At 44.7% G+C, this 15,303-nt stretch overlaps 1 protein-coding gene across 1 annotated transcript; it reads right to left on the bottom strand.

Moving 5' to 3' along the window:
- Positions 1 to 10,432, bottom strand: poc1bl (POC1 centriolar protein homolog B (Chlamydomonas), like; the record flags this gene model as incomplete). Its single annotated transcript, XM_080836735.1, has 10 exons — positions 1 to 129; positions 472 to 624; positions 1,859 to 1,969; positions 2,344 to 2,475; positions 3,595 to 3,771; positions 5,730 to 5,847; positions 6,059 to 6,244; positions 6,680 to 6,869; positions 8,201 to 8,370; positions 10,026 to 10,432. 10 exons carry the CDS (start codon positions 10,430 to 10,432, stop codon positions 1 to 3), a joined length of 1,773 nt encoding a protein of 590 aa, XP_080692861.1.
- Between the last annotated feature and the right edge of the window lie 4,871 nt (positions 10,433 to 15,303).

The raw sequence follows: 15,303 nt of genomic DNA, 5'->3' as shown, positions 1-15,303 counted from the left end.
TTATTCAAACTTCCATCGCTGGTGCTTGTCTCCTGGGGTACATTTCCTCATCTGGATGTCTGCGCGTCCCTCTGCTGTGCGGTAAGAGGTGACACATGTGCCGGAGTGAGGATGGTAGATGCTTCCATCCTGCCGAGAGGGGGGACAAAAAGCCACAGAGAAACGGGAGAGGAAACGGTGCCATTAAAAATCAGGCAGCCCAAAGAATCTACAAATCACACGTGAATTCCTAAGACAATACAGCAAGGCAATGCCAGTGCTGATGGCATGGACTCAAATCCCAATTAGTACAGGCACAGAGAAAATGTAGCTTTTGTAGTACTTTGCATCTGTTCAAATTCCATTGTGTTGAATGACCAAATGTAAATCAGCACTTGGTTTTTAGTCCCATGTAAACCATGTTAAAATACATTTGTTTAAGGAGTTTATGTGGAAATACTTTATGCAAAATGGAGGGTTGGGTAGACTTACATCTCTGAACTCCCAGACGATGGCGGGGGGCATAGGAGCACCGTCCTGTGGGCAGTGTTTCATCCCAATGTAGGTCTGTCCCGACGGCACCTCCGCACACAGCTCCGTCACCGAGTTGAAGCGGATCTCCTTGTTGGACGTGTACTCAAAGTACTGTGGGTGAGGAGGATTTTTGCAGGTGAGTGTAATCGTGAAGATGACTGAGAACTTTCAGGTGAACTTTAAACTTGACATTGAACTGAGTTAGTAGAAAACAGCACCAGTCATGAAACTGTGCTCCCATCAGTACGTGGGTAGCAAGACCATATTAGCCAATCAAAAACGACTTCATTCAATAAACGGTTTGATAATTAACCACACCTGAGAGTTCAACTTAATATTTTATGGTGACTGAATGGGGCTGCCTGCTTTGTTAGGCTGGTGAGTGGTGTGGCTAAAAATCTCTGAACTGGGACACATTTCTGAATCTGACAGGACCATCCAGACAGACTATTTGTAGTTTTAGATAAGAGTTTTAGTCAGGCTGCCAGTCAAGACATGCATTAAGGTATAATCTTCCTCACTATGTCCGCTAATAACCTTGACTGCATTACAGCGGCCACCATCATTGGGAGACATCAGGGCCTGTCCATCTGCACGCCACTGGAGCACAAAAAAGGTAATCAATCTCTACGGTCCGAGGGTTCTCGTCAGGTCTCATGCATCATTCACACGGGCCAATCGACGGCTCTATGAAAAGGGCAGATCCTGTCCTGACTCAAACTTATTTACCTGGCCCCACATCATCTAGTCTGTACAGGACTCATTTATCTTCCGGGGAGGGTGAAGTGCCCTCGTGGACAGGCTTTTGTCAGGCGGAGGCTAAAGTTCCCTTTCTCAAGCACGTTGGTGGAAACATCGATTGTCATCACATAACAACTTAATGCTTTTTTTTAGGTACACCCGAGGCACAACATCAATGAATAATAGGACGATATCAAGACCAAGGAGACACACAGACACCGAGACACATGACATCCCTTCTCACTCCTGCCATTTAAAATAGACCAGTGCTGTTTCTTTATAAAGCCACAAAACAACTGCCATATGATTAAATACAGGCACAGGGTTGGAAATAAAACACTGAAAATTACCAATTACATATAAGATATAATGATGCGCTGTCATCCTGACATGACCGCAGGGTAAGCCTGTTACATCTTATGTTTTCATATGCATTATATAACACTGCTGAAATATAGCTCATTTCAGAAGTAACTCAATACTGCTGACATTTACAGATGCCTGCCCCCCTCCTTCTCCTGTTCTAAATGACTTAGAAGGCTGTAGGGTCTGAAGGCCTAGAGTGGTAAGGCAGAGAAACAGCAAGGGGTGGGAGGGGAAGTACCTGGTTGCCGCCCTGGCCGTGGCAACCAAACACGGCAAGGTGTGCACCTGTAGGGCTGTGCTCAGGGGCGTTGTAGTCCAGGCACTCCGAGTGGATCCCTGCACTACGGACCTGGGAAGAGAGAGAGAGAGAGAGAGAAAGAGAGAGAGAGAGAGAGAGAGAGAGAGAGAGAGAGATAGCACAATCAGTCAAATTAAAAAGGCTTCTTGTTACAAAATCAGTACAAGATGTTTCACACAATTTCACACACACTACTTGGAATAAAGGGCATCATTTAGGAACTACTACTTTTGTGTCCCTTATGCTTGTGTTCTCAAGAGTGTGTGTTGGGAAGATGTAATGCAAGCTGTGCAGAGAGGGCCCGTAGGGTGTCCTTCTTTCCTCCAAAACAATTCAACGTGTACTGAGACAAAGCATGTGGAGGCAAGAGAGAGGACAGGGAATGACATCTCCAGGGACTGTGTGGGTGAGATGTGGGCACTCACCGCTCCGTGCCAGCCCTCCCTGTCTTCGGGCACATGGAGCTCCGGGTAAATATTCTTCAGATACCAGTTGAAGCTCTGGCACTTCAGTCGCTGCCTCAGAAGAACCCGGTCTGAAAGGTCCCCGTACGTCTCCTACCGACCAAAACACAAACTTCAACAACAACAAAATATCAACTATCACCACCCTACAGAGATCTATCATCGCCCTACAAAATGTCATATTATGATAGTGTCCGCATTGCTAATGCAACTACTGCTCTACTTGAAGCATCTTCAAACATCCCAAAACATGCTCTCATGTGCGTCCTCCTGTGGCCGGCCATTCTGAAACGTTTGGTTGAGTAATAAAGAGCGCTAATGAGATCTCCTCAGATGCCAGCAGTGTACCAATTATCCAATGTAAACTAACGATTGTCAGAAAGACCCATATCTGGTATCGTTGTCGTCTCTGGCACTGGTAACCAGTCATGCCAGAAACTGGCACGGCGGTATTCTCATTAGTTCGAGCAGGTCCGGCTTGGCACGTTTTCCACACCTCCTTTTCATGAGATAATTTATTGTTTGATCAAAGATCCCTGACGGTATGAATAATGTAACTTTTTTCAGGTGAGCTATATATGGAGTTGCATGCATCTTTTATGTCTGCTAACACGGGCAACTTGATACACCTAGTATTCTCCCCACTTACAGTACCTCCGTTTGAACATCTCTCAAATACAGCAAACAAAACCAGCAAACGGAGCCCAGACACAAACTGCCAGCTGAGTTGCTGGTAAAGCCCCCACCCCACCCCCTTTCCACTTGGAATATGATATCACTTCAGATTTTCTAAAAACACAAAGGGCCTTTTCTGACGTTCAAACGTCTCAAGCCATCATCGCAGGGTAACCATATCTCCTTAACAAGGACAGGGTACACAAAGTGTTCCTGTGTCTGCTAGCTAAAGCTATCTTGGCAGTGTTCTTGCTATGGAGACAGTTGATCTTATCAAGTCATATTGCTATCCATTCCGTTTAAAACAATGTCTGCATAACAGAAGCGTACTGCATAATAACACCCACATAAAAAGGCTGCGGTGACAGAGCAGTGTGTTGTGTGTCAACATTGTGTGTCAACATTAACTTGTAAAGTCAGTACCACTAAGCACTCAGAAGAAGACTGTACGTAGGCTTGTCTGCTAGCAACTCCAAAGCAATAATAGCACTTTTGTTTAACATCTGCCGTTGTTTAACATCCCTTCCGATGTCATACCTTGCGGGCAGGTGGGTTTCGTTTGTAGAAGTGGTGCTTGTAGGAGTCCATCCACACCTCCGCAGCTCGGACGGTGTTCTGCAGGAAGTTGGGCCGGGCATAGGGGGCCTTCTTGGGGAAGACGTGGCCCACGTGGGAGCAGGGGTCGATCTCAAGCGAGCCCCCACACTGCCACACCTGTGGGTGAGGCGAACCAGAGTACTTACAATCAGCCAGAATGTTTTTTTTTTTTATTTAAAACATGCACCCGCCAGGCATAAAGGGGTTCGATGAAATAGTATCAAAAGGAATCTACTACCTTTTTATATAGACAATCACTCCCCGTAACACAATACTGACAACAAGAGTAAGATGACCGGATAACAAGGACATAGACAGGCTCTTAAGGGACTGAAAACCCAGACCCTTGAACAAGGCAAATAATATTTTTTTACTAAATGAATTAATTCCATCATTCCAGACAAACAAGCTTGATTTACACTAAGAGTTAATGAATGTATCGATTCAAAACTACTTTGATTACAGCCAAACCAGTCTATAATACCACAAGGACCACACAATTACAGTTACATTGACATTGTTCTCTCAGAGAGAATCTATGCTCAAAATATTACTTTCCTTGCAACAAATATCTGTTGGACAGTACAGTTATTTACTAACTAGACAAATAACATCATTAAGAGCCAAGGACATAATTCAGTAATGCACTTACATGTGATCAACCCAGTTAACCATACACTACAGGACAGTGATGGGACAATTTTACAGTAATTTTACAGTTGCAATTACTTATTTTTTCACAATTTTTGGCAAAGTGTTACCAATATCTTAAGTTGGTAAACACAATTGACTTCAGTCAGAATGGAATATTTCCCAAAATATTCAATTTCCTACTAATTTTCTTCCTCCTCTAGACTCTCTTCAATGTGGGATGCTGCCACCTGATCTACCCGCAGAAACCCTCTGCTTACAGCTGCCCATTTCCACTTAACTATTTTGCAAAAATTCTATTCCGCGTATAATTTATACTTTACGCCAGCCTATGTACCCGTAAAATAAACACATGCCATCATTGAAATAGTTTTCTGCTTCATTCCTCTGCTTATCCTTATAATATAACCGAGATTTGGAATGTTAGCGCTCTCTCTCTCTCTCCACTATTAATTCTGCCTCCATGTATATCCCTCCTTTTATGTTTCATGGTATCATGTATGTATCATGGTCATATGCCACACAAGTATGCTAATATGTTTTATCCTCTGATCCCAAGCGTATGAATCCATCTGCTTGCTCCTGATTCTCTCTTCTCCCTCTCTCCTTCCCCCCTGAGGTTCTGCTCAAGGTGTTTCCTTGCCCCAGTCACCTTAGTGCTTGCTTTAGGGGGTTCAGGCTCTGGGCTCTGGAAAGAGCCTAGATAACATTTGAATCATTATCAGTGCTATATGAATTGAATTTCATCCAATTTCATTTCTTAAAGTATTAGCACTAATTTGGTATTGGTGTCAGTGGTAGCTTAGTGGTAGATGTAAAAGGCTATATAAATTAGAGAAATTATTCCCTTTATTCCGACATTGTCCAAACCCCTCTTTACCACATTACTGATTTAGGAAATTAAGAACAGCAAAACACATAAAGGCTGGGGGAAATACAAGACTAATTTACTGCTATAATAACTCCTGTCCAATACATTTTTTGTTTAGCTTTTTCATTTATATTCTCATACACAGTTGTAAACCAATTCACATGACATCAATTATGCATGCTAGTCTTGCAGCTCGGAGCGAGGTGTTATATTTTCATATGCATAAAACATGGCCCAAAGGTATACGCCATCTATCAGTTTTACATTTGGACACGCAAGGATGCATACGTGTACAAACGCACACCACACACCCTGCACAAACACGGAATCTGTCTCTCCCTGATTAATTGACACCCGCAGATGAAAGGAGACTCTTCATCTCTTATTTACTGAGGGTTTTCCCAGCCTCTGTCGGCATCACTCATTCACTTGATCAATTCCCACTGAGAACATATAGAGCACAGCACCTCCTCAGATATGACGCAGAATTTCTCGTGTGGATCCCTAGTCAAGAGAATTGAACACAGACATGGAACGCAGAATGGATACTCACTCTGAAAGAAAGTTCCAGGTTCTCTCCTCCCCACACCTCCATGCCCATGTCGTAGGTGCCCAGGTACTCAAAGTATTTTTTACTGACTGCAAACAGACCTCCAGCCATTGTAGGAGACCTGTAGAATAAATAAAAAGTTGCAGATGTGACCACTGTAACTTCAGTTCATTTCAGTTTATGTTTGTTTGATGCCTGATCCAAGGGATCCCCCCCCCGTTTAATGTGTTGAGAGTATTTGGGCGACTGTAACTTGTTAGCCGGTCATGTTTCAGGCTGAGGGGGACTCGGTGGATCTGAGTGAAACCATGGAGCTGGGTCGTGGATCTTACCTGATGGGGTCGATGCGAGACGTGCGCCGCTTCCGCTCGGTCAGGGGCACCGCGTGCCACTGGAAGGTCAGGCGCCAGTCGAATCCCCCGATCATGGGCTCGTCTGTCTGCATGTAGAACTCAAAGGTGTTCCAGTCGATGGTGTCAATGACTGGGCACACGATGGTGCTCTCGTTCTCACCAATCCTGAAAGGGGAGAGAGAAAGAGGGGTACTTACAGGACTCTTTCTTCACCTCTGGGGGAAGAGGCCTTTACCTCAGACCATCTGCTAATTGACATTAGATCTAATCTGAATAACATTAGATATGTAGGAGTCTTGCTACATTATAATCAAACTCAAAATTAAATCAATGTAGTGGGAAGGGTTACATGGCTATGTATCAATGTCACTTCAAAAGGTAAATGGGATTGTGATTCTGGATTAAGCTTCTTTAGCAGTAGCACAGATGTGAAATTGTTATAATGATATTCAGGTAAAAAATTAAGTTGCAAGAGGACAGAACAGGACAAAAACAGAACATGCAAATGTACAGTACAGTGAGTCTCAATGCAGCCTGAAGACAAATATCCAACAGCAAGACTGATATACAGTGACTGATGATAGTATGTTGGCGTCGCACCTCTCCAGCAGTGGTTCTATCCAGCCGGGCACACACTCGCAGTGGCAGTCCAGGAAGGTGAGCACGTCGCCGGTGGCGTAGGTGGCGCCGATGAGCCGCGCCCGCACCAGGCCCTCACGCTTGTTGGTGCGGATGAGGCGCACGCGGTCCAGGTTGCTGATGTAGTCGGCCAGCTGCACCTTCAGATAGCCTGAAATTCACGGCGGTGACGACAGTTAGTAGACACACATCTGCTGCGATCTGCCACGGGTAAACAGTCTGAAGTCTTATCTCTAGAAGTCAGACGGGAACAGTCAGCACAGGACCAGACAAGTGACCCAGTAAAAGCTGGTGAAACAAATAACATAAATTAATTGGTGGCATCATTAGTGGCTAACGAAAGGGCTGTGTTGTATGTCCAAGAGAATTGCGTTTAGGAAAAACGCTCAAAGGACCTGATTACTGCTTATCTTTCCAAATTAAGTGCTTTTTCATCACCCTGTTTAACAATAAAGGACAACCCACAATGCACTCGTTGGCTGCTAGATTAAAAGAAGACCCCTGGGATATTTGTTTCTGACAAGGTCTTGTGTTTTGTTCCCTTCCCAGGAGAGCAATTAAACAGGCCTTCGTTATGGTGTTTGAGTCTAAACGCTGCCTGCCTAAAGCAGTTACTAATTTGGAAAAGCGTTGGAGAACAGACAACGGAATGTGCAAGTGTCAGTCTTTTGCTATCAGAACACATCAGCGCTGAAATGCATTACACCCACAAGGAAAGAATTTTGGGAAACTGAGTGATTAGTCAGTGATTCGTCTCAATGTCAATTTAAGACACTGAGCTCTGCATCAATGCTCCCAAACCTCCTCATTCTATATTTTTCAAATACTTCTCAACTTTGTCAGGAAACTTATGCAGCACATGTTGCAAACAAATCACATTCATTTCTGGTTAAAAATGTTTGGTCAAACTGGACCTGGACCTTGTTTTTTGAAACACTGAATTCTGACTTCTGAGCTTTAATGTGCCTTGTATGGTATATACTGTAAGTTCCGGGGAGGTGCCTCTCTGAGTGCATCTCTGCAGTACCTTAGGTGTTCTGAGGTGTCATGGACTCAACGGGGTAAGTGAAGGTTTAGAGAGGCCTGCTGGGCCTGAGATTCATGCAGTTTAAGGCAGGGGGGGGGGGGGGGTCAAGAAATGTCTTGGTGTGAGGTAATCACAAGGCACAGCATCTGAGAGGAGCTCTGCGCTGGAGAGCCACCAAGAAGGCTGCTGCCGCTGGCTCAGGATGAATAGTTGCATAAACACTGGAGTGACACCCCACCACTATCTCTCTCTCTCTCTCTCTCGCTCTCTCTCTCTCTCTCTCTCTCTCTCTCGCCCTTCAGCTTTCCCTCCCACTCCCCTTACTGACCTCCTTACTGGACTAAATAAAGTTTTTAAAAAGTCCTTCTCGCTTCTCTCTCTCTCTTCCTCCCTCTCTCTCTCTCCCTCCCGCTTTCTCTCCCATCACACCATCATCCCCTCTCTGTGGTACTCACTGCGGTCGCTGAAGTCGTCGATGAGGATGACCTCGCGCAGCAGGACAGCGGGCGTGGTCTCCAGCACACTGTGGATGGTCCTCAGCAGGGTGGACCAGGCTTCGTTGTAGAAGGCGATGATCACTGACGTGGTGGGCAGACGCCGCAGGTCGAACTTCTTCGCCCGGCACCTGCCAGGGGCAAGCATAAGGGAGATACACAAAAAGGGAAAACAGTTAACAATAATATTAGATTGATAAAAAAGATAGAGGAAGGATGGATGGAAGGATAGAAAGATATATAGACTGATAGATAGACAGATACATACATAGATAGATAGATGAAAATATAGAAAGAATTAACATAAATAAATAAAAGATATGAGGAGCATATCAATCATGACCCTGAATAATGACGTCAGCGGTGGAACAGGTGAGAAACCTGCTACGTCTTTGTGAGTGGAACAGGGGCACTCTGGCCAATCACACTAAGCTGCAACCCGCCGGTTATTGTGTGCAGCAGAGATATGGTGAAGCTCTGGAGCCTTTGGCTGGCTCTGGGCATAATGGCACAGAATTAAAAAAGGACAAAAAAAACATCACACTGAGGCTTCACATGCCAGAGAGGATTTCACAGACGCCTGGGGAACAGAGAGCGAGAGAGGGAGAGAGAAAGAGAGAGTGGGAGAAAAGCATGGAAGGAGATGTGTCGCACCCAGTAAATAAATACGTAGGGACAGCTTGTGCAAACAGTTCAGGCGTCACTCTAACTGTCGCACATAAAAAAAGACAAACCGATTTATAGCCGAGTCAAATGTAAGTGGCCCCGGCATTTCAGGGAAAAAAGTAACAAATACCTCCAGGAAAAGGCAAGCAGCTCAAGGAAAAGTTGTTTCAGAAGACTCGCTAGCTTGCAAAGTTGTTAGGAGCCTTTAAAATGAGAAACGGAGTCACAGTGTGAGGCAAAAATCCCGGTCAATCCTCAGTCAACACGGCTTAAAAGCTCCCAACAAGTCCTAAGATGTTCTTACTGAAACCCACTTTAAAGGCTTCCACTTCTTTAGCAAAGCTTTTAAAAAATTCACACAAAAATCCTCCCCAACTGATCTTGTTCATCTCAACAGGATGATTAAAAAAAATTGTGATGCTTTGCAGAAAGCCGACATGAAATCCAGCTCATTATTTCAGGCCTGGGCTAACTACATAGTAAGAGAAAGAAGTAATTAACAGCAGAGGCCCACAAGGGTCTGAATATGAGGGGAAAGGGGATGAGGGGGAAAAACGCAAACCTTTGCGTTTTTCCCCCTCATCCCCTTTCATTTTATATGAGGGGAAAGGGGATGAGGGGGAAACATGACCATGTTTCACTGGTTTGCGTTTTTCCCCCTCATCCCCTTTCCCCTCATATTCAGACCCTTGTGGGCCTCTGCTGTTAACTAGAGGTAAGGCTTTAACACCAAGCCTTCGCTTCGTGAGTAAATATTGTTCAGAAACGGAAAAAGAGCTTCAAGATAAACCACAGAGGATCGCAAAGCAGACCCACAGGAAACATAAATAATGGACTGTGCGGCTAAACATATGCCAACTTGACAGGCCAAACTGATGACATCTGGATAAAAAACTCAAGAGAAAAAAATCACTCAGCACTTCCAGTCCAAGAACACGCCCTGCAGACAAACAACACGACATAAACTTACAAACCCGAGAAGAAAACCCCCATGAAGCAGGGTAGGAGAGTGGAGAGTGCTGAGAGAGGATCCATCAGCCACTACGGCAACCATGCTAACCACAACAACCATGGCCAGTGTGCCCGTCTTGTCCCAGCCCACCTGCTCGCCCTCACTCACTCGTGCATCCGGTTGTCCTGGATGTGGCGGTGCAGCGAGATGTGGTCCGACACGAAGATGTTGATGGCGTAGCGCTCGATGCTCTCCTCCTGCTGCTTCTTCTCGTCTTCTTTCAGCGTGAGCCGCGTGGCCCTGCCCCACTCACCCAGCGCGTTGCTGTCGGCCACCGGCTTCTGGTACACAGGCCGCCGCAGCGCCTCCGCGTCCTCCTCCTGGTGCTGCTCCCGGGCCCCCACCGCCAGGCCGGCGCCCGGCTCGTCTTTGTCCCCGACGGAGTCCGAGGAGGACGAAGAGGAGGGGATGGAAACGACGCTGTTGGTGATGATCAGGTAGGAGAGCCACATAAACCACAGTACCATGCCCGCTTTGGCCAGCAGGCCCAGCTTGCGCGACAAGCGCACCCTCATGATGGTGCGGCTGCGACCCCAACGCCAACCCCGCCCGACCTCCTCGCCGTCTCACTTGTCTCTGACTGCTGTCAGCTCACTGTGGAGAGCAAGAAGGAGAGAGAGGGATAAAGAAAGAGAAACAGAGAGAGAGAAAGAGAGAGAGGGACAGATAAAGGGTGACAGACAAAAGAGTGAGTGACTTTTTAAAACATACCACACCAATCCATATCAGCTGAATGAAATCAAGTCTTCCACAAGTCTGTCAGAGTCACTGTCATAAATTCCTAACACACACACCCCACTGTTCTCTGTTCGCTGGTAAAGACACACACTTTTTACCCACTGATATACTTGATGGAAAACTGTATACGCTAGCAGTGCTCTTGATCCAACTAATGATTTAAACATGAGGACAGAGAGAGAACAGACTATCTGCGAAGGAAGGCAACAAGAGGTTGTTGAGTTACACCACAGAATGAAGGTGACGGGGTAGAGTGTTGCATGGGCTAATCTGTAACGATCACCTGAGAAATTCTAACCCATTCAGACGAACTGATGCTTCTAAATGCCAATGAATGGAATTCCAGTGGTGGCAGGAACACCCAGCTCGACTGTACACAGAACGACTTCTACCCTTCGTATTTATAAACAAGTACCTGTGCGATTGTGTGACTTTGATTCGTTGTGCTTTAGGTGGTTTTCGGATCTCATGCTACCCTGTCCTTAGCTGACACGAGAAACACTTCATAACTGACAGCTGTACAGTTTTTGTCACACTGCATTCGATCATTTCCCGCCACCCACGTCGCGTGACTCCTCGTTAATAAACTATGGCGCTGAAGAGATTTCGATCGGAGACGCGCAAGGTTTCTCCAGCCCAGGAGACAATCATGGCAGTGCCTGAGCCCGATCCATCAGCGCTTTCGCGGCCTCCTGTGTAATCACATAATTGGGTGGCATTAATATTTCAGTGTGCAGGGATTTACACTGAGAAAGCACCGGCAACAAAGTAAGAGGCTGACTCTTTGAACCTCTGTCTTTTTCTCTGTACAGGAACTCTGTACCTTCTCTGTGTTTTTCCAGTGTCCATTTTCTGCAACTGATGAGCCCTGGTCTCTCTCTCTCTTTTTCATACACACACACAAATACACACACACACACACACACACACACACACACACACACACACACACTAACACGAAAAGTTCTGTAACCTTAGAGTTGGGATACAGTTTGACTATGCTGCCATCAAAGCCATCAAATTGTGCTTTTCTACAAGGAGCAGAAAGGGGGAGTGAGGGAGAGTTACCTCTTCAAACCTGACAGTAAAAACCTGTAGTCTAATAAGTATGCTTAACCAACACCCTCATTTATTATCTTTAAGTATGCTGCTTTTCAAGGTCTTAAAAAAATAAAATGAAGAAGGTATTTACCTTCCAGACATGTTCTATCAAGGCCCAGCAATCAAAGATCCTCTAAACTATTTAGCGTCAAGGTTCTGAAGTTGATTAAAGATAAAAAATAAATATTGGGCTTTGCTGCCAGTTTCTTGTGGAAAGTGTTGATATTTGTAATTTTTTCTTAAAGTCAATACTAACTGTTGAACCTTGAGTAACCACTTCTTTAAAAAAGGCAGAATTAGTCATTCAAATCGGAATTCCCTGCCCAAGGTTAGTTTGTAGGAGTGAGGTATAGTGAGGCACTCATAACTCATAAACATGCCCTTAAACAATTCAGAGACCTGAAGCTCAACAATACTCCACTCCCGCAAAACACAACCTGTTGAAGAGCCAAGGTAAGTTCTAGTAAGCTCCAGAAACAAGAGACGGGGCAGCCCGAGCTGGCTCACCGATACCCCTACGGACACGCAAATAACAGCCCCATTATGAACTGGCCTGCCGATCACACCTTCCCCTCTACCACCTGATAGGGCCTTGGCAGCACCAAGCATGCAAATGTGCATCCACTCAGACACAAAAGAGCCCTTAAGGGAACCACTGGCCTGCAGCCTGTGCCTTGCTTCGCTCTGCTTCACTGGGCTAGACCGGGGGGGACCTCCAGTGGCTCAGGACCGGCAGCCGGTCGGCGGTGAGGAAGCACTTCACTGCTGATGCCTTTGAGGCCAGGTGAGGCAGAGGCTGAGGCCTAGTTTAAATCAAATGTGAGGTAGGACTCTCTGCCAGTCCACAGAAGGGTGGTGTTTACTTTCCAACCCTGGGCAGGACGTGGCATCAGAAAGAAAGTGAGGCAGAGAGAAAAAGTGAGAGACAGAGAGAGAGGAAGAGACTGAGAGAGAGAGAGAGAGAGAGAGAGAGAGATTCCCAGTTGAGCCACAGCAGAAGAAACTGTTTTTAATGTTACTAAGTCGCCAGGCTGACTTTGCAATATCAACGACATTGGCTCCCATTTTCACAGGATTCCAATACAGTTTATCAGCATCAAATAAACGGCTTTAAATGCAAGCAGGAATTGTCCCAGAGAGAAAAGGCTTGAACAAGGCAAAACCAGTATTGACAGTTCTATGGCTCATTCTGTGCCCTAAGCAAGCTCACACACTTTGTGGCCCATCCCTTTGTTGAAACAGCATCTTCCCACTGAGTGTCAAGGTGCAACATGAAATTGTGTATGTCACGTACACTGAGAAGAAAGGAACAAAAGTCACCCACAGACGAGTCAAAGACAAACAAGATTAAAAAAATACAGAGCAGGGAGAACAAGTCATGCGTCTTTGGCTGCCTGAACCAGTACTACACAGTGTTATTACTATGTGTTTACATTTGGAGTGATGTTGGCTGTTGAACTGTGAGAGAAAATATAACAGTTGTAGCCCAACCAGTGGTAAATACTATGGTGGCTGTGCAGAGACATCACTATGAAGAGCATAGCCCTCAAGCAGGGGGTAAAAACCATAAGGCCATAGTTTGCACAGCCTTCATAATATAAAACCTTTGATATTTAGTCACAGTTGCAAGATAGCCTACATTTTCTTGTTAGCACCTGTGTTCACTATACTCTACTGTAGTCGAACATTTAAGTAAATACAGACACAGGTAAAAGACAACATTACATTATCTTGTGTATTTGCAAAGTCAATTACAGGTTTTGGGTACACAACATAATGGGGTGCCTGAGTGACTTACGCTCTGGCTTTCAGAGGAAACTATTTGCTGCAATTAGGAAGTGATGACTAGCCTGAACATCTTGTCTGACAAGATGCCAGTGTCCATACTAGGTCATAGAGTCCGACTTTCATCTCATCTCTAAACAACGTCAAGTAAATAACAAACCCACTTGATGCGTAAGCTACAATGTTACTTTACGCTCTACAAGTAAATCAACCAACACAACTTTTCACTGGATAAACAGCTCTTAACTGCTCACAGCTGTGTAGAGAATCAATGACGGACAGTAAAATGCGCTGAAGTAGTTACCTTGTAACACACAACCAGGCGCACACGCTCATACAAGCAACAGGCGTGCAATGGTTTTTACCTGCCACAACATTTGCATTGGGTCTGTGTAGAGAGGAGTAAAAAGGTGAGAACTGCATGTATCATTCTGAGGTACACGAAGTAAGGCAGGACATACTAGTCTAAATAGCTTTTACAACGAAAAGAACCTGGGTGGTTGGACTAGGCTACACAGTCGTCTTTCAATAACCGCATTCCACAACATCAAACAATGGACAATTTAGTGTATTGACACAACCAAATGAGCGCCTCTATTGATAATGGTACAGTAAGTGACAAGCACGTCCAGATTTGAGAAAGTAGATTGAGGCGCGTCTGAGGTCCTCATACGTGGAATCGAGTCAAACGAGTTCCTTTGACAGTGATGACGTGTATGCGAAATTCATTTATTCAATAATTTGTGACTTTAATAGTCAGGAAATTAATTAAACATTCGTTCGCCTCGGTTTTCAAAACGATTTACTATTACAGTTGAGTTTAGCAAGTGCTGTTTAACGTGGTTTGCAATAAGTTCAGCCTCACTTCGGCAAATCTGAGCTTGATCAATCAACTGCAGTGAGAGCTCTGCAAGAGAACGCAAACTAGGTTAGTACAAAACTAGTCGTTGACTATAATATAACAATCCGAACCATTGGAACAGTAACGATTTATGAATAGGCACTGTTACATTGTATAAATGTTAAACAAGCACTTCTTACCTTCCACACTACATTCCGTGTCGTTTCAGACTCTTCTGCTTCGCTGGACTCGTAATCAGCGGTTGTATCTTTCAACTATTGCTAGTCGGCTAGCTAGCTCGTTGCAATAAATAGCATATAAACCACATCCTCCTCTTCAGTCGACCTCACTTAGCTAAAGCTGGTTTACTTATCTCATTAAAACTAGAAACTTTGTAAAAACTAGTTCTTTCCAAACTGAATCTCTGGTAGAATTCATATATTATGTACACCCCAAATCAGGTCAGAGGACTACCCCTGGGTGTTAGACTGTAACTACTGACGCTTTTCCTTTGCCTGTTCCTCAGGAAGTTTGACAGGCTTGTCTGGTCGCAATAACACGTGACTTTTGTGGCTATTCTGCAGCCCACTGTCAGTTTGTTCTAGTTGACGTGGTCACTCTGTCATACTTTTCAATATTCTGTATCAAGATTTCATGTTCCCTTATTTTTTTTTTTGCTGGTGGTTGAAAAGTGTATACCCATAAAGAGTTTTGCATCATCTATCATTATGCTTTCTTTCACCTTTTCAAAAAATCCATTGTATTTATAACAATCAAAATAATAACTTTAGTTTTGTTGTTTTCTTAGTATTTACATAGCTCTAAGACCTTACATTCAATTGTTTGTTTGTTTGTTTATTCATTCATTTATAGCACAACCATGCTTGTCCCTTGAAATGTTACTCCTCAAACCACCACCAC

This window comes from Sprattus sprattus (assembly GCF_963457725.1).
Source record: "Sprattus sprattus genome assembly, chromosome: 4".
Lineage (NCBI taxonomy): Eukaryota > Metazoa > Chordata > Actinopteri > Clupeiformes > Clupeidae > Sprattus > Sprattus sprattus.
The sequence above is the reverse complement of the archived record's forward strand: the minus strand, read 5'-3'. Positions and strand labels throughout refer to the sequence as shown.